The 19,032-nt window shown below is 36.4% G+C and overlaps 1 protein-coding gene and 1 non-coding gene across 2 annotated transcripts; one reads left to right on the plus strand and one right to left on the minus strand.

Moving 5' to 3' along the window:
• Positions 1-4,119: 4,119 nt before the first annotated feature.
• On the plus strand, positions 4,120-5,655 carry LOC122070932 (sialidase-like; the record flags this gene model as incomplete). The annotated part of the gene is made up of 2 exons (XM_042635214.1): positions 4,120-4,832; positions 5,562-5,655. Coding segments are annotated over 2 exons (807 nt in total), but the record flags the coding sequence as incomplete, so codon positions are not given.
• A 6,440-nt stretch (positions 5,656-12,095) lies between these two features.
• LOC122086698 lies at positions 12,096-12,203 on the minus strand. The gene has a single exon (XR_006142521.1). It is a non-coding gene; the product is annotated as a small nucleolar RNA R71 (small nucleolar RNA).
• Positions 12,204-19,032: the final 6,829 nt, after the last annotated feature.

A 19,032-nucleotide genomic window follows, 5' to 3' on the forward strand; every position in this document is an offset into this window, starting at 1 on the left:
AACCAACCCATTTGCAATTGTCCCAGAGGTACAAGAAATATTTCAAATACTAACAAGGATTGATGGACTACACCCTTAAGTGATTGAAGATTCGTTTTTAGTAACAACAACTACCTAGCGTAGTTGGTGAGTTGTATGTAAAATCTCTTGCTTATTAGGAGGTCTCAAGTTCGAACCTCTTGGCTGCCTTTTTTGAGTTTTTTTCTAGAAGATTTTCTCTCTCCTACTCATCACTTAAAGGAGGTCGGCCAAGATGGTTGTGCGCAAGTTTAAAGAAGAGAGAGAAAATAAAGAGAAAAAAGAGGAAAGAAAAAAAAACCTCTACTCCCTTCCTATTCCCTATAAAAGGGAGTCCACAAAATCCTAAAGGGTGATCCCTCTCTTCCGCTCTACTTCTCTTCTTAGGGTATTTTTTTAGTCCCTCTCTTCCTCTCTACTTCTCTTCTTAGGTTTTTTTTTTTAGTTGCTCTTTCTCTCTTTCTCTAGCTCTAGTTCTAGGTTTTTTCTTTAAACACTTTTGTAAATTCTTTTTATTCAATTAATGCAAGCACTTTTATTTTTAAGTCAGTCTCTTATTTTTATTGTTTAATCCAGATCTGGTTTTTAAGTACTAATAGTATCTCAAATCATAAACCAAATATGATTTTAAGTACTAGTAGTATCTCAAATCGATTAAGTTTTCAGTTCAAGGATTGAAGTTCAAGTAAGTAGGTTCATTCATAAGTCTTCTCACCCCCTCTCAATCCCTCTTCTTTTTACCCTTAGTAGAAAATCCCTTGTAAGAGTACTCTCTGGTCAAGTAGGGAAGCTCATATTGTTTATGGTGCATCCCTCGGACTAAGTAGAGATACCTACTTGTGTGTCTCTCTCTAGCTTTTTCCCCTTTTTATTTTATTTATTTACTTTTCAGCACTTTTATTTTCATTTATTTGCTTTTTAATTGCATGGTTTGAGTATTTAAATTCCTACATGTGAATGGTAAGGTCGCTTTTAGATGTATTTGTGTTAAGTCGGTAGTTAAAATTAGATCACCATAATGAATCTGTGCACTTTCACAGTACTAGAAGAAGCCTAAAATAAAGTGGCTACTCTTATTGTGTTCGACCCATTAGCTACATTAATCTGTATATTTACGGTTACATTTTAAATCCTAACATATACTTAAGTTTATCCTTGGCCATAAGGTAAACCTTCACAGATTGAGCCCAAAGTAGGTAATTCAAGCTTCCCTTAAGTTTAATAGAAGTAATTTGGACATTGACATTATCCGAGGCAGATGCAGTAGTCACAGAGATAGTAGACTTGGTCTCAACCATGAGAACAAAAAATAAAGTAGACAAATAGAGTCACGAATATCTGGCTTTCACCCAAAAAACTTCACCCAAAAATACTTTACCCAAAAATAAAGTAGACAAATAGAGTCTGATATATGGCTTTCACCCAAAAATATTCATTCAAATATAAAGTAGACAAATAGAGTCCGATATCTAGCTTTCACCCAAAAAACTTCATCCAAAAACTACCAAGAAAAATAGCAAACCAACCTGAATCATAGGACTAGATATCTGGCTTTCACCAAAGATACCCGGGTTCGATAAAAAAAACAAGAAGATGGTTGCGGCTCAAGTTCTTCAAATCTTCAGTATAGTACCAATAGAGAACGATCCATACACCAAATAAATCACTCCATGTGATTTAATCCACAGTAGATACAACAATAGGTGGCTGCACACCAGAAGATTTCAGCGCAAAACCGAGATCAACAGGGAGGATTTTGAAAAGCTTGATTTGATTATAGAGGCTTTGATACCATGTTACAATCCCAGATACCTTGTAATCAAACCAAAAGAAAAAGAAAGGAAGAAGAGAAGAGGGAAGAGAGAGGTACAACCGAAGGAGACTCCCCAAAAGATGAGAAGAGACCTGCGATCTTACCAGAATGGTTTGATTGCAGATTTTCCCTAGCCTTAATATTCTTTCATAAGAATGAAAAAAACAAGAATACCCCCAAGACATAAAGAAGTAAACCTAACTAAAAGTACTGGGCCGATAGAACAGAATTGACCCTATCGGTCCAAGGAACTAGTGCTAATCCCTATTAGCGTCAGTCTCAACAGTATACTTTTGAAAATAAATGTGATCTTTCATATTATATGCATATCAAATTGGATCACTCTAAGAACTTTGTATGGATTATCATCAGCGACTACACTCTCTACCTCGCCTATCGCTCTCGAGAGGCAGGACATGATAGCTATATCTAGTCACATAGTGCTTGGTTATAGATTGAAACTTTATTTATTTATTGGGTGAGTGGTAGTAGCGCTTAAGCATCCACTTCATATAAACACCACATTTAATTTTTGCCGTTGATATTTTGATAACTAATCCAAGCCGTCGATTGCACTCATGCCTCTATTAGGGCTTTCTACTTCTACATCTGATTCCCTTTTTTTTTTTTTACCTCTCTCTTATTCAACCACCATTCTCTTCCCCTTAGTGTTTAAGAATCTTTGAAGCAGATGAGTTTTGATTTCTACAATCTCTACAAAAGTATTTCGGTAAATCTACTCACCTAGTCATCTCTATCCTTCTCTTCATCGGCAAGAAGAAAGCAACAGTTCACCATTGAATCCCATTAAGAATATGAGTTAGAGACAGAGGCCTCAAAGGATCCCTTCAGTTAGAAAAACTGAGATTTTCAAGGGACAGGGACAATACCAACGAAAGAACTAGGGTCCCTTTGAAAAGGAAATACCATCGACACCATGGCGCAATCCATTCTCTCTGCTGGTTTAATCTAACCCTCTTCAGTGAAAGGCAATCTCTCTCTCTCTCTCTCTCTCTCTCTCTCTCTCTCTCTCTCTATTGGATCTCAGTTTTTTTTTTCCAATGTTTACTTGAGAAGTTAGTCTTCCTGGCAAGAGAAGATGAGAGAAGCGCAAGTAGGGATTTGACCAAAAACCCAACTGGAAAGGTAGACTGGAAATAACAAGTAATTGATTGAAAAAAAAAAAAAAAAGAACGATTCAGATTATGTCAAATAAGATCAATGGTCAAAATGATTCAAATTATGTTAGATAAGATCAATGGTCAAAACTAAATATGATGCTTATATGAAGCCAAAGCTTAAGCACTGCTACCTTTTAGCCTTATTTATTTATTTATTTTAAAACCATTTCCCTTTTAAGTATACTACCTTATATCAAGCTGTCAAGTTGTCAACAGTCAAATAGGGACCTTTTGGGTATTTGCGTTAATATATCTAGATGGTACAGAAAAAAAATGGGTATTTAGGGTGCTGTCTTAATCTCATCTATCATTAATGCATGGGCTTCATTCAAGTTTGTTTTGTACTTTTTATTATATTAAAATATAGGGTATACATCTCTCCCTTCCCTTGAACTTAGGACAATTATCAACTTGACCCATGATCTTTTCAAAAATCACTTCCCTCCCATACAACAAAAATATGTTATTTAAGATTCCCAACAGTTTGATTTAACGAATCTAACTGTTAAGTCAAAGTAAATTTTTTTTATAATTCCTAAAATACCCTATGTTTGGGTAATACCAAACACTACTTTCTACCATAAGTGGAAAGTAGAAAGTGAAGGCAACGGGCAAGACGAGGGCCTGGAATCCGACACCAGCATTGAGTTATACTTTTCAGGTCAAATTGAATTTCTTAATTATGTAACACCAATCAATTTTCACATTTCTTCTTTCCTTTTCAGTGGATTTGGGATAAAATTGCATTGCCACCCCCTGAACTTCGGTCGTTATTCAACGCCACCCCCTGTACTTTTCGAAACGTCAAAGCCACCCCCTAAAAATTCAAAAAATTTCAAATCGGTCCCTGCCGTTAGCCGACTTTGAGAAATGAATGAAAACCGGTTAGTTTTTTTCTAATATACCCAAAATACCCCCACCCTGAGTGAGAGGACAATATTGCCCTCTCCTTTATTTCCTATCTTCTAAACCCATACCCATCTCACATCTCTCCTCTCTCATCTCTCATCTCACTGCTCACTCCTCTCACTCACTCGGCCGGACAAGAAGACGAAGACCCACCGGCGTCCCATTTTAAAAGTTTTTATGCATTTGAAGTGCTAATGTCTTGTTCACTCTTTGCAGCTTTCAGCAACACATTCAGATAATAGTCATTCCTCAAGACCAATTAGAAGTAGTTCAGTTACTCGCCCTTCCATATCATCTACTGTGCACCACAATACCTATTCCTCCAATTCTAACAGATCCTCCTCAATGCTCAATACCAGCTCAATGTCAGTTACATCTTCTAGACCATCTACTCCAACTAGCCGCTCAAGTTCTACCGCAAGACCTATAACTCCATCTGCCCGTCTAGTGCAATCACGTTCATCTACTCCTGCGAAATCCCGGCCAGCTCCCACTAGTTCTTATGGAGAGAAAACCCGAGTTACCCAGAACTCAAGACCATCAACCCCAACTAACAGATCTCAAACAACTGGAAACTTGAGTTCTATATCGGCTCGATCAAATTCACGGCCATCAACTCCCACTCGTCGGACCGCTACTCCAGCTCCTGCTTCAGCTCCAGCAGCAGGTCGCTCCATTTCTGTGGGACGGGTCCTTCCAAATGGCCGGAATTCAGCACCACCATCTCGAGGAAGCTCTCCAAGTCCACGACCACGCCCTCCACAGAAGCCAATTGTTCCCCCTGATTTCCCACATGAAACACCACCAAACCTGAGGACAACATTGCCAGACCGACCTGTATCTGCGGGTAGATCTCGCCCAGGCGTTGCAGTCACTGCCAGGGGAAACTCAGAGACATCAGTGTCCGGCCGGTGGGTCTTCGTCTTCTTGTCCGGCCGAGTGAGTGAGAGGAGTGAGCAGTGAGATGAGAGATGAGAGAGGAGAGATGTGAGATGGGTATGGGTTTAGAAGATAGGAAATAAAGGAGAGGGCAATATTGTCCTCTCACTCAGGGTGGGGGTATTTTGGGTATATTAGAAAAAAACTAACCGGTTTTCATTCATTTCTCACGGTCGGCTAACGGCAGGGACCGATTTAAAATTTTTTGAATTTTTAGGGGGTGGCTTTGACGTTTCGAAAAGTACAGGGGGTGGCGTTGAATAACGACCGAAGTTCAGGGGGTGGCAATGCAATTTTCTCTAATAAAAATTATTACGTATTAAATGGATAAAAAAATAGCCACAAAATTATAGTCACATAATTATGGATAGATTTATTGCATAAAAACGGTATCTTTCAATCAACTTTCATCGACTTTACAAGTTTTTATGCAATAGAATCCTTCCTTATATATACCACAGAGAGGACAAAAAATCAACTGCAATATCCCACGATTTCTCAATTTTCTGTATCTTACAACAGTAGCTCATAATATTTCAAATTTCTATTTCTTTTTCTATTACAGTAGCACAAAAGTTCTCAACTTCAGCTTCTTTTTCTCTCGGATCACCGGCACTGCATTTTTCAATTTCAGATACTCCACATCCACAAGGTAGTATAATTCATTTAATCTCATATAATTCATTTAATCTGCAAGATAGAGCTCAGGTGGAGAAGTTATTGCACTATATTATGGAAAAATCTCCAGAGGATGCGAAAAGCAAGCATGTTTTCACGTACACCGCTTTGACTTGATCAGAGATTAGTTTTTTCTTAATCAGTCTCCATGGTTTGTAATATTATGGTTTATTAGTATTATTGTTATATGCTATGAGAGAATTATTTGTGAAATTGATGCCATTCTCAAGACCTCCGTAGAGGAAGACGAGACATATGTTTTTTATGTTTCGTGTTCCCATCTCCTTTCTATTATGGGAATTGCACTATTTAGTCTATGGATTTTCTCTCTTGTATTCAGAATAATTAAGTTTAATTTTGTTTTTAGAAAATACAAACTTTGAAAAATCAGCTCACCAAGCTTTTCAGAACTTACTTCAAATGGATTGACCCAATAATCTTGTCTTAAGAAAATGTTTAATTAGGATATTATCACCACATGCATTTGCACGTGTATTTTTACTAGTATATATATATATATATATCGTACTCTTATATAAGTGCATGTACTCATGTTTCGTGGCTAATCTTTTCTTGGACTACTTTACCCATTTTGCTTATTTAAATACCTTATATTTTTCATTATCTCTTTTGTAAATCCTTTTTATTTTTTCAATATTATTGGTACCCTTTATATTTTTCTAATATTTAAATATTCTCTAAAAATTAATTTATTTATTCCTCATCAGATCCCTTTCCTTATCTATCCCTCCTTCACTTTTCTACTTGCCTTTTCAATCATTCCCTCCTCTCTCTCTCTCTTACGTTGCTCTCTTTAAAACCCTATAATTTAGTATTTTTTTTATTAAAAAAAAATCTATATTCCTCTCTCTTACATGCTTCTCTATTTTTCTCTTTTGATCTATTTCTTTCCTAAAAAAAAACCCTATATTTAAGGAGTATCTTTTATCTAAAAAAACTCTCCTGGCTCTCTCACGTTTTTAAAACCCTATAAATTGAAATTTCGTTTGCCAAGAAAATAAAATCTATATTTCATTATCACCCAAAAAAAAAAAAAAAACGATATTTCTCTCTCTCTCTCATACATACGCTTCTCTATTTTTTTCTTTTGATCTATATCTTTCCTAAAAAAACCCTATATTTAAGGAGTATCTTTTATCAAAAGAAAAATCTCACCCCCATCTTCCCAAATAAAAAAAAAGAAAAAAAAACTTCCCAATTAAAACTTGGTTATTCTTTTCTTGGACTACTTTACCATTCTTGTTTACTTAAACACCTTAACTTCATCATTATCACTTTTGTTCGTCTTTCTTATTTGTTCTATTTTCTTGGTACCCTTTTTTTTTTTTAATAGTAGTTTTTTTTACTCATTTAAAAAATTAATTTTAGTTTCTTTATTAAACTCTCACACCATCCACTCTCTCTCGCTAATATTTAGAAATTAATATTAATTTTTAAATAATAATTTCTTTATTTTGTTAAAACTTATTTTCTTTAAATTGCACACCCTACACTCTCTCTCAATCTCTCATGCCCTTTCTACTAAAAAAGCAACTAGACATACTCTAAAGTCACGATAACAGTTTTGATATCCATATATACACATTCACAATTTTGACTTATTTGTGATCCAAGAAAATAATTTTGCTTTAACCAAAAAAGAGAAAAATATGAATTATTGATAGGTGAATTGAGGATAACATATATCATATTATTTAATTTGAGCTGGACACCATTTTACTGTCTCTCCTCACAATCTTCCACTCCCCAATTTCCTTTTCTATCTCAAACTCCTTCTCTCTCTTTCAAGTCCTCTCCCACCAACATATGGCCACGCGTGCATTTGCAAAGGTGCACGTGCAAATGCACGTATGGTAGAGAGAGAGAGAGAGAGAATAAAATGTCTACATCGAATGAAATGTATTTCAATCAATCCATTGAAGCAATTAGTAATTTACGATGATTATCAAATATTAATTTTTAAATTTCTAATAATGATAGACAATTTCAATTCTTTTTTTTTTCTTTGACAAACAAGGTTAAATGCATCTCTCTCTCTCTCTCTCTCTCTCTCTCTCTCTCTCACAGTTACTATTTACATGGGAGACTCAACTCAAACTCAATATTGTTTCAACTAAACTTTGTCAACCCCTTCCCTTCTTGTAGCAGTTCAAAAATTGAATCACATCCCCTCAAATAGAATCCATTTAAAAAATTGTTATGTTTTTCCTATTTACAACCCAAAAAATTCCCATGACATTATCATTGAGGTTAAAATGAAAATATTGTAAAGGGACTTAGTGGATTTAAACCATCATTCTCTTAAGGTATGAAACCATTTCCCACACCACAAGAACTCTATCATTTGAGTTAAAGACCCATATTGAAATTATAAAATCCATGATCAAAGAAAGAGGAAGCCAAGTATTAGAGTCATAAGGAAATGATCAAGCAAATGCACGTGAGCTAATGTTAGGGGAAATATTTCTAATCCTTGAAACAATTTAAGAAAAAACAAACAATCCTAAGGGGCTGCTACTTAAATCCAAACCAACATCTATTAGTATCCAAGATCATTAACAGTATTTAATGAGCAATAGTATGTGAAAAAGAGTCTACGATGAAAGCCTTCAAGAAGAAGAATATTTGCACCTGTGGCCAAACATTTTTTTTTAGTTTGTGTGTATTTGAGCGGACAAAAAATGGACGTTCAATTAAATATATGAGATTTGGATCAGATAAAGTTTGAGCTTAATTAAAGTGCAAACCAAGATTGAAAAGAAAATGATTAAAATTTAAATGAATTCACTAATAATAAAAAAAAAAAGCTCAGGAGTGGAGCTACACCTATCACTATAATAGTGTGACAATGTAAATGATGTATAAGGAATGATGGTTAGTTTGACAACATTAACTATGACTTTGGGAGGAGGGTTTCAAAGATGTTTGGTGGTTTCAACTAAATGCCTTCTATGTTTAAGTGTACATGAAGCTAAAATTAAATCATATTTTTGAACAAAGTGGATGGCAGTCTCGATCAAATAAGTTGTGCAGTGCAGCTGAGGTATTCCAGTAAAAAAATTTATCAGAAGACCCATTTTGTATAATAAAGAACATCATACGATTGATTTGACTTAGGTATTAGGCTTTGTCCATTGTTGGACACATCATGAACGACATTCAAAGATTTGCATCCCATGGAATTTTACAGCAGAATCAACATTAGCAGATAACTTATCAACAGTTTCTAGAATTTTACAATCTTTTGAAGAGTGGTTTTTCTCTTTATTAAAGTCAATCTAGGAAGGAGCTGTTTTAAAGATACAACGCAGGTTTGAAGATTTCCTCTGGAATCAAAGTCCCAAAGGATTCTACATGGAAGGTATGAGAACATTCTCTTGTGTTAAAAGTCATGGGTGGGGTCCACCCACATATCCGTTGTGGTGGTGGGACCCACCCACTTAGAGCCTAAGTTGGCTGCTTGTCGGAATGTGAGAAGACAGTGAGAGAGAGATTCTCTCAACCGTCCCACCCTATTCTCTGGCTTATTGGAGTCCAACTGGGACTCTATAAGTTAGGAAGATGATAAGTCATGGGGTGATTACGTTGGTGTATGTATGACTACTCTCTCTAAGGCTCTCTCTTTTTGAATCTTCCCTCTCTTTGAAAGCTCAAGATTTGTGCTTGTATCCCATTCCTGGAACCTCCATCAAGGGTTCGCAGTTTAGAACGTGGAAACGTAGTGATGAAGAAGACTTTGACGAGAATGCAAAGAGAGCACCTCCTATGCTACTTCTACGGTCAAGCCGGGTCTTCAAATTGGTATGTGAAAATCCCTCAAGATTAACATCTTGGAAGAATAAAATATTTTTTATTTGTAGGAAAAAGGGAGGCCAAGGTTGAGACTTGAGGGAGAACCGTTGTAGGAGAGTCGACAAGTGAAGAAACAAATACTTGTGAGAAATTAGTATTAAGAGAGTGGATGCAGAAGGAGACAAAAATGGTAATGAAGGGGATTCGTTTTTCTCCTTACCATATACCATAGCCATCCAATGTTTTTCTCTTTCTCATAAGCCACTTTGGCCCCTGCAGCCAACATGGTTGAAACATATTGATGAACACATTTATGTGTGAAATCTTAAGTAGTAAAGCATGCATTTTACATTTTTAGAATTGAGCTATCTTGGGTTTTACTTTCTTTTTGCCGGTTTTATATTTTAAAGGCTGTAAGCATTATCGAGCGTCATATCTCTCCAACAACAACTACCTAGTGTAGTTGCAAAAAAAAAAGGAAGAACAAAATCTTGTCCAAATGTTCTCTCTCCTCCACATCATCACCAGAAGATTGTCCAAATAACGCAGAGCAAGAAGGAAAATCATCAAAGGAAAAGAAAAATCGACCAACAAGGGTTGTGTAAGATTTGAAGAGAGGGAGAAAAGAAGATAAAAATAAATAAATAAAAAAAAAGAAAAGAAAACAAGCAAAAAAAAAAAAAAAAAAAACTATAGGAAATTTCTCCAAGTTTATTTATCTCTTCTCTCTCCTCCACCTTAGCACTTTTGGTCTTAAAAGATCTCACCTATCAATTGTGGGTTTTCCTCTTTTAGGAAAGAGAAAATTGTTACCCTACCTCTCCATTCCCTAAAAATACAACTCATGTAAGAGGAGGGGGGACACTTCAATCTTCTTCTAGGGTTTTTTTTTTTGTTGCTCTCTCTCTGTCTCTCTCTCTCTCTCTTTCTTTAGTTTTAGTTCTTCTTTGTTTTTTTTCTTTAATCACTTTTGTAATGGCTTTTTTATTTCAATTAATGCAAGCACTCTTTTATTTTTATTCAGCCTTTTATGTTTATGATTTATGCAATTGAGTTTTAATTTTTAAGTTATAGTTCTAGGCTTAGATCTAGGTGACAAGATCACGAGCCGTGGAGCATCTCTTTTTCAAGTTCAGTTTTTTTTTTTTAATTTATTTTCTCTAAGCCTAGAAATTTTAGATTTGATTCATTCCAGATTTGGCTTTTAGGGTTGGCAGTATCTCAAATCACCCAAGCTTTTAAGTTCAAGCATTGATTCAGGTAGGTTGGATTCTTTAATAGTCTTCTCTCCCCCCTCTCATTTCCTTTTCTGACTACCCTTTCTTTCTTAATTTAGGATTTTAATTTCAGTCATTTCATTATTGCTATCCCTTTCTCCCAAGGTTCATGGCTAGTGTATGTGTTGGCTTTGCCCCTCCTAGCCATAGAACCATCATTTTATTATTTTTATTTTAATTGCCTCCCTTTCCCTAAAGCCAAGTAGAGTAACCTTTGTAAGAGTGAGTCTCTAGCCAAGTAGGAAAGCTCATATTATGATGCATTCCTCAGGCTAAGTAGAGAAACTTATTTGTGAACCTCTCTCTAGCTTTATTTCTTTCTTTTACTTTATTTTTATTTCAGCATTTTTTTTCTTCATTGCTTTTTAATTGTGTAGGTTATTTATTTATTTATTTAATTTTAATTGTGTGGCTTATGTATTTAAATTATTAGATGACGAATGGTTATGACATTTTTTTAGATACATATGTTTAGGACGGTAGTTAGAATTAGATCACAACCATTAATCTGTTCACTTTCGCATTATTAAAAGAAGCCAAAAATAAAGTGGTTGTTCTCCCTGTGTTTGACCCGTAGCTACACTAATCCATACACTTGTGGTTACATTTCAAATCCTAACAAGGTTTTGGTACCGTTGCTGGGGAGACAATTCTATGTTATTTTTTGCTTTCTTTTGGTAAATCGGAGTGCTTTGTTTGCTTTGTTTTGTTTTTGTTTTTCTTCTATTGAATTCCTGAGAAGAACAACTTGCAATAATTGTTGTATCGGTGGGTAGAGCCTCACATTATGATAAAGATAGGTTTCGCCCTGTATCAGTGCCTCAGGAATTGAATTGAGCAACCCCGGATCCTTACCGGTAAGCTCCCAAAAAGCAAAAAATAATTAAATTAATTAATTAGTTAAAATAAAAAAATAAAATAAAAAGTTTTTCGTTCCATTCTTTTGTGTTTGTCTTACTCTAGTTGTGGGTAGTTTTCTGTTGCATGAGTGCTAGGGGATATGAAATACTAAGAATCAACTAGAAAGAAGAGATCTAATAAGTAGTGACCCTTTACCTATACTCTCATCAATACCTTTCAATATGGGAGACCAACAGCCAAACCCTCTTCCTAAATCTCAAAAAGATTGGTTCTACCCTGCTAGAGCAGCCCAACCTTCCTGCATAGTTCTACCACAAGCCCAAGGCAATAATTTTGAGCTCAAATCTCAGTACATCACTATGTTGTCCCACTTCCATGGGCTGCCCTCTGAGGAGCATACCTATTCCTTAGGAAATTTGAGGAGGTTTATGTTTTCATTAAGGTCCAACAGTTGACTGATGATGCTGTAAAATTAAGGTTCATAACTTTTGCGCTTAAGGACTAAACTAAGAAATGGCTATATGGTCTACCTACCAATTCCATTGCCACATGGAATGGGTTTATTATAGCCTTCCTGAAAAGTTCTTTCCTCTGCATAAAACCAATAAACTCAGGAGTGACATTCTTCAATTCAGGCAGAAACCTAGTGAGTTGTTTCTCCAAATTTATGGAGAGATTTAAAGACCTCCTTCAAGAATGCCCTCACCATGGAATTGATACATGGCAACTTTGTCAAATCATTTATAAGGGTATTGATTATCGGACCAAGCAGTTGTTAGAGTCTATATACCCCAAAGGTTTTACATCTTTTACAGATGAAGACGAAGCTTGAAACTTTATACTTAAATTGGCTGAGAAAACCAGAGAATGGGAGTCTACTCAAGAAATTGAGAGGACAAATAAGGGTTATCTTATATAAGGTGTTGTGGCCAAAGAGGCTCAACTTGAGAGTCTTATTAAGAGACTCGAAGCCATAGTAGTCAAAGGACCTGCCCAACTGAACCAAATAAATCATTCTGTGCCTATGTGTAGTTGGTGCCAATCTCCCACTCATGTGATGGAGGAGTGCCCAAATATTTCTCGTGTAAATTTTTTAAATATAGGTCCTAAAAATGTGAATGCCATGTCCCAAAACAACCCTTATAGTCAGACCTATAATCCAGGATGGAGGAACCATCCTAACTTCCCTCGAAATCAAGCCAATAATCAAGTAGATCCTAATTTTCAACCATTGAGTAAAGGGCAGTTTGTTCCCCAACAAGCCAATCAAAGGAACATGCCCCCCAACCAGCAGAACAATTTTAGGATTCCCACTCAATCTGCTATTCCACCACCTCCTGTAAATCAACCTCCAGGATTCATGAGAGGTGGTGGTGATTGGGCTAGGCTTTCTTTAGAGAAAAGCATGGAACTTCTCATAAGTACTTTTATAACAAGCCAACATAATATGAAGAAGAAAATCTCCCAACTTGCTAATGTTTTGCATGAAAAGGAGAAAGGAAAGATGCCTACTCAACCTGAACTAAATCCCAGAAATGAGAATATGAAACATCAACCAATTCCAAATCAGTTGAATTCAATTCAAAAGAGTTCACAACAAGAGCCTTCCAACCAATGTAATGTTGTTTATGCTCTTAGGAGTGGCCAAGAGTACCAACAGAGTGTTCCTAAATCTTCCCCATCTATTACTCCTATTAACTCTCCTTCTGTTAAGGACACAAGTGTGCCTCTTATTCCAGATTTGTCTGATGAACCTAAAGCAACTAAAGATGATTTGGGTGAAGAAACCAAACATGAATCTTTTGAAAAAGAGAAAAATCTTAACAGTGCTTATGTTCCTCTTGTCCCCTTTCCTAATCGGTTGGTAAACAAAAAGAAGACTACTTCCATGAAAAAAAAATTAGAAGTCTTCAAGAATGTTCTGAAAGAGTTATGTACTCACAAACGTATCACTAGTGTGGCCAAAAAGGCATTCTTGGCAGGCAACATTAGTTTCATAATTACTCAGCCTATAGCAGCCAAGTATAAGGATCCAGGGAGTCCTACCATAGCTTGTGTCATAGGCAACACCTATATTGAGCATGTCTTACTTGACCTTGGTGCAACTATGAATCTTTTGCTTTACCATGTGTATAAACAAATAGGATTAGGAGAATTGAAAGCCACTGAAACTACTCTTCAGTTGACAGATAGAACTGTTAAGATTCCTAAAGGGATAGTTGAGGATATCTTGCTTATAGTTGGGGAATTTTTATTCCCTGTTGATTTCATTGTTTTGGGCACCCAACAAGTTGCCAACATTCAAGACCAGATTCCAATTATTCTTGGCAGACCGTTCCTTGCAACCAGCAATGCCATGATTAATTGTAGGAACGGTACTATGAAACTTTCTTTTGGCAACACTTCTATGGATTTTAATGTCTTTAGGTTGGGTAAGTAACCAAATTCCCATGAGAAGGAAGTTCATATGCTTCAGGAAATTTTAGATTCCATTAAGACATATTTTGATATTGATTTTGATTCTGAGTTTCAATAGTGTATGGAACAATTGGGTGGTTTTGATGACGGAATTATGTCTGAGGTTTGGAGTCTCCAACCACTTATAGAGCCCTTAGAACCCCTTTCCAATTCCATTCCCAAACCTTCTATATTTGAGCCCCCTAAGCTAGATCTTAAGGAGTTGCCATTTGATTTGAGGTATACTTTCCTAGGGCTTGACCAAACTCTTCCAGTAATAATTTCTTCAGATTTGACTTCTAGCCAGGAAGAGGAATTACTTAAAATGTTAAAATACAATAAGGAAGCCCTAGGTTGGACCATGGCCGATATCAAAGGAATTAGCTCTTCTATTGTTCAACATCATATTCACCTCATTGAGGGGTCCAAACCTTCAACGAAACCCCAGAGGAGGGCTAATCCAGTGATGAAGGAAGCCATTCAAAAAGAAATTCTAAAGTGGATGGATAATGAGATCATTTATTATATTTTTGACAGGGGCAAGCAATTTTGCAATAGATCATTTGAGGCCCTCATGAAGAAATTTGGGGCCACCCATAAGTTAAAGCCCTTCATTGAGTTGTCATCTTCTGTTTCGGAAGAGGTCATGGATCTCTATGAACCTCTTTACACTGATGATTAACTTTTAACCAGGTATGACCCCCTTGCATTGTCTTCGCCTTTAATTCTTTTCATGCATTGAGGACATTGCATGACTTAAATGTGGGGGAAGGAAACTAGTTTTTGCTTTTTCTAATTTGTTTTGTTTGTTTTTCTTTTTGTTTTTGAGGTTGCTAAGGATGAAGTTATACTTTGGCTTTTGGCTAATGATTATACCATTTGGTTGTTTGATGTATGAAAATAAAAGTTTTCATCAAGGTACCCATCTTGAACGTATAAAAACCCTGTTGAGAAGAAAGAAACAAGCCTGTGTCTTGAGATGATGGGACTTTCTTTTGAAAAATAAGAGACCCTTGTTTTATGGTGTTGGACCATATGTAAATCTTTGGTTTCCTTGTACTCTTGATTTGGAGTTGAGCCCTTATTTTTAATTTGGCATGAGTTGACAAATGCACAATTTTAAATGAAGTATGAAATGTGGTATAAAGAAGAGTAAGAGTTGATTCCCTTGAAACTAGACAGGGCATTGCACCTCAGGAAACGTGGTGACTTGATTGAAACTCTGAAGAAAAAAAAAACTATGGCATCACTGTCTATGTGGGCATATGCAAAAAGTGAAGCTACATAGTAACTTGGGTGTCTGATGTTTGCTCCACTATGTCAATCAGGCCAAAAGTAGTAGAGTAGAATAGAGTTTATGAAGTGAAAAAGGAGAAAAAAAATATACAAATGTCATTAATGCTTAGTAACATGTTTGGTCAAAAACACCCCAATGCCTTAGTCCTTAGTTCCCTATTTCTTCACAAGTGATTTGGCCTTAAGATAAGGATGTTTTGGAAGAGACGAGGTGAGTTCCAAATTAAAAAATATACTAGTACCTGGAATTGATATGGTGTAATAAAAGTTTAAGTGTGGGGGTCCCTTATAAGAGGAATTATCTTCACTCCGGATCAGTATGGAGCTTACCTTTAGCCAAGGTTGAGATTTGTTTATTTTGAATTTTGGGTGTATAGTCACTGCAAACACCCACGAGACACAACTCATCGGGTGACCTAGGGGTTTAAAGGCTTGTTGCACATGCTAGGTGCAACTGTGACTCCTACGAAAGTGAGTTAGGTTTTTTGTTATTTACATTTTAGTCTTTTTCTTTTTGTTTTGCTCAAGGACTAGCAAAGCTAAGTGCGGGGGAATTTTGATGAGCACATTTATGTGTGAAATCTAAGTAATAAAGCATGCATTTTTACATATTTAGAATGGAGCTACCTTGGGTTTTACTCTCTTTTTGTAGGTTTTGTATTTTAAAGGTCTTAAGCATTATCGGGCGTCATATCTCTCCAACAACAATTACCTAGTGTAGTTGGTGAGCTATGGTGTGCAAAATTCCCTTGCTCACCAGGAGGTCTCAAGTTTGAATCTCATGACCATCTTTTTTTTTTAGAAAATTTTGTTGAAGATTTTCTACTTTTCACTCACTTAAAGCACTAAGGGCATGGAGGGGATTTTCAGATCAAATTAGGAAAGTCCAAATCTTTAGAGCAAGAAAAATCATGGGAAGGGTTTCTTGCACAAGAAGAAGAAGAAAAAAAAAAAGGAAAGAAAAAAAAGGGAGAAATAAATCTTGTCAATATCTTCTCTCTCCTCCACAGCATTGTCAGAAGATTGTCCAAATCACACAAAGCAAGAAGAAAAATCGTCTAAGGAAAAAAAATCGGCCAACAATGGTTGTGCACAAGATTTAAAAAGAGGGACAAAAAGAAGAGAAAATAAATTAAAAAAAAAATTATAGAAAATTTCTCCAAGTTTATTTCTCTTCTCTCTCCTCCACCTTAGCACTTTTGGTCTCAAAAGATCTCACTTACCAGTTGTGGGTTTTTCCCTTTTAGGAAAGAGAAATTTATTACCCTACCTCCCCATTCCCTATAAATATAACTCATGTAAAAAGAGGGGAGACACTTTATTCTTCTTCTAGGGTTTTTTTTAGTTGCTCTCTGTCTCTCTCTCTCTCTCTCTCTCTCTCTCTCTCTCTCTCTCTCTCTCTTTCTTTAGTTTTGGTTCTTCTTTGTTTTTGTTTTAATCACTTTTGTAATAGCTTTTTATTCCAATTAATGCAAGCACTCTTGTATTTTTATTCAGCCTTTTATGTTTATGATTTATGCAATTGAGTTGTAATTTTTAAGTTATAGTTATAGGCTTAGATCTAGGTAACAAGATGACGAGCCGTGGAGCATCTCGTTTTTTCAAGTTCAATTTTTTTTTTCAAGATTTGTTTTCTCTAGGCCTAGAAATTTCAGATTTGGTTCATTCCAGATCTAGTTTTTAGGGTTGGCAGTATCTCAAATCACCCAAGCTTTCAAGTTTAAGCATTGATTCAGGTAGGTAGGCTTCTTCAATAGTCTTCTCTCCCCCCTCTCATTCACTCTTCTAACTACCCTTTCTTTCTTAATTTAGGTTTTTAATTTTAGTCGTTACATTATTGCTATCCCTTTCCCCTAAGGTTCATGGCTAGTGTATGTGATGTTTTTCCCCTTCTCGCCATAGAGCCATCATTTTATTGTTTTTAATTTAATTGCCTACCTTTCCCTAAAGCCAAATAGAGTAACCCTTGTAAGAGTGACTCTCTGGTTAAGTAACGAAGCTCATATTATGATGCATCCCTCGAGCTAAGTAGAGAAACCTACTTGTGAGTCTCTCTCTAGCTTTATCCCCTTTCTTTTACTTTATTTTTATTTTAGCATTTTTTTCTTCATTGATTTTTAATTGTGTGGGTTGTTTATTTTCAATTATTTATTTATTTAATTTTAATTGCGTGGCTTGCGTATTTAAATTCTTAGATGATGAATGGTTAGGTTGTTATTTTAGATACATATGTTTATGACGGTAGTTAGAATTAGATCACAACTATTAATCAGTTCACTTTTGCATTATTAACAGAAGCTAAAAATAAAGTGGTTGCTCTCCTTGTGTTCGACCCATAGCTACACTGATCCGTATGCTTGCGATTACATTTTAAATCCAAACATGCTATCATAGGCCCTTATGGTTTGGCATGTTGCTTTGATTTCACTCATATTGACCCTAATGCTGCTGGCTGATCTTAAAGGCAAGATGTTCAAGGCCGACTCGTTGTCGATGAGGACCTGAGTAATAGTTTTGTCGAGGCAATCCACCGTGATATACAATGCCTTGTTGTACGGCCCCCTTTGGGAATGTCAGTGTCTAAGAATACCAGAGATTGTACTGCGTATGTTGCCCCTACTATATGGGAAAGCTGCACTGGGTCAATCTAGATCGGTACTTGTACATGAGTGAGGGATTTCAATACTGCCTTGTGATGAGAGGGAGAAGCCATCGACAATCCCCAAATGGAAATGTTGGCTTGAGCCTTCTTAAATTGAGCTAATACTGGATTTTCTGGTTCCTTTTTCAAGCTACTAGAACCTACCTCATAATTCTTGGCCTACTCTACTGCTAGAGCCTTGGACGATCTTCTTCATAATGATCTTGGTGGGATATTGATCTTCATCATCACTATCCGTAATGGTAATTATCCCTACCATTGAATCATCTTCATCGAACTCCCCCTCTCGGCTTGGGGTAGGGAGTCGGGGTCCTCCACAGATATTGAGAGCCCTAGCTCTCATCTTCTTAACTGCATTGGACAGCATTTGGAATGCAATGTCCACCGCCTCTACAAATATATCCTATGGTCCAATTTCTTTTAAGTCATTTAGCTGCTCCTTGTAGTATTGTTCACTGACAGTCACTTCGCCAAGCATCTGACTGATTTCATCCACCCTTCTTTACATTTCTAGTGTGTTTAAATAAATATCACACATCTTTTCTTCCATCTCAAATAGAGGGGTCTGCTCTTCCATGTAAACCTCTGTTGCCCTTCCTTCGTCTTCAGGCCCATCATCATCTGAATCTGACATGGAATCACCTTCTATTTAGAGAGAAGGCTGAATACCACCTATTGGATCTAGTACCAGGTCATCGCTACTGATGGCAAACACTAAGTAACTTCCTGGATCCCTAGGGGAATAGTACACAGATTCATCATCTACATCCTGCTCCCATGGCCCAAGGTAGTCATCCCAGTCCAGATGAGCACTATTACTGTCATCATCATTGTCATCATTGTTAGTGTCTTCTTCCTCAGTGACTTCCTCCTTACTGGGTTCTTCATCTTATTCATCTTCTTTTGTGTCACTCCCTATGTGGATTAGGGAGGCATCTTTTTTAATCTCCTTCCCTACTGATTATGCTATCACTGTCCTCAAGAGATCATATGAAACTTCCTCAACTGTTTCTGACTTATGCTCTAGTGACGCCATTGGATGAATCAGAGGTGTGGGATCTACCTCTTGGTCTTCCTAAAGAGCATTCACCAATCCTGATGATGAAGTCATTTTCATAGAATCGGGCA

This window comes from Macadamia integrifolia, chromosome 1 (genome assembly GCF_013358625.1).
Source record: "Macadamia integrifolia cultivar HAES 741 chromosome 1, SCU_Mint_v3, whole genome shotgun sequence".
Lineage (NCBI taxonomy): Eukaryota > Viridiplantae > Streptophyta > Magnoliopsida > Proteales > Proteaceae > Macadamia > Macadamia integrifolia.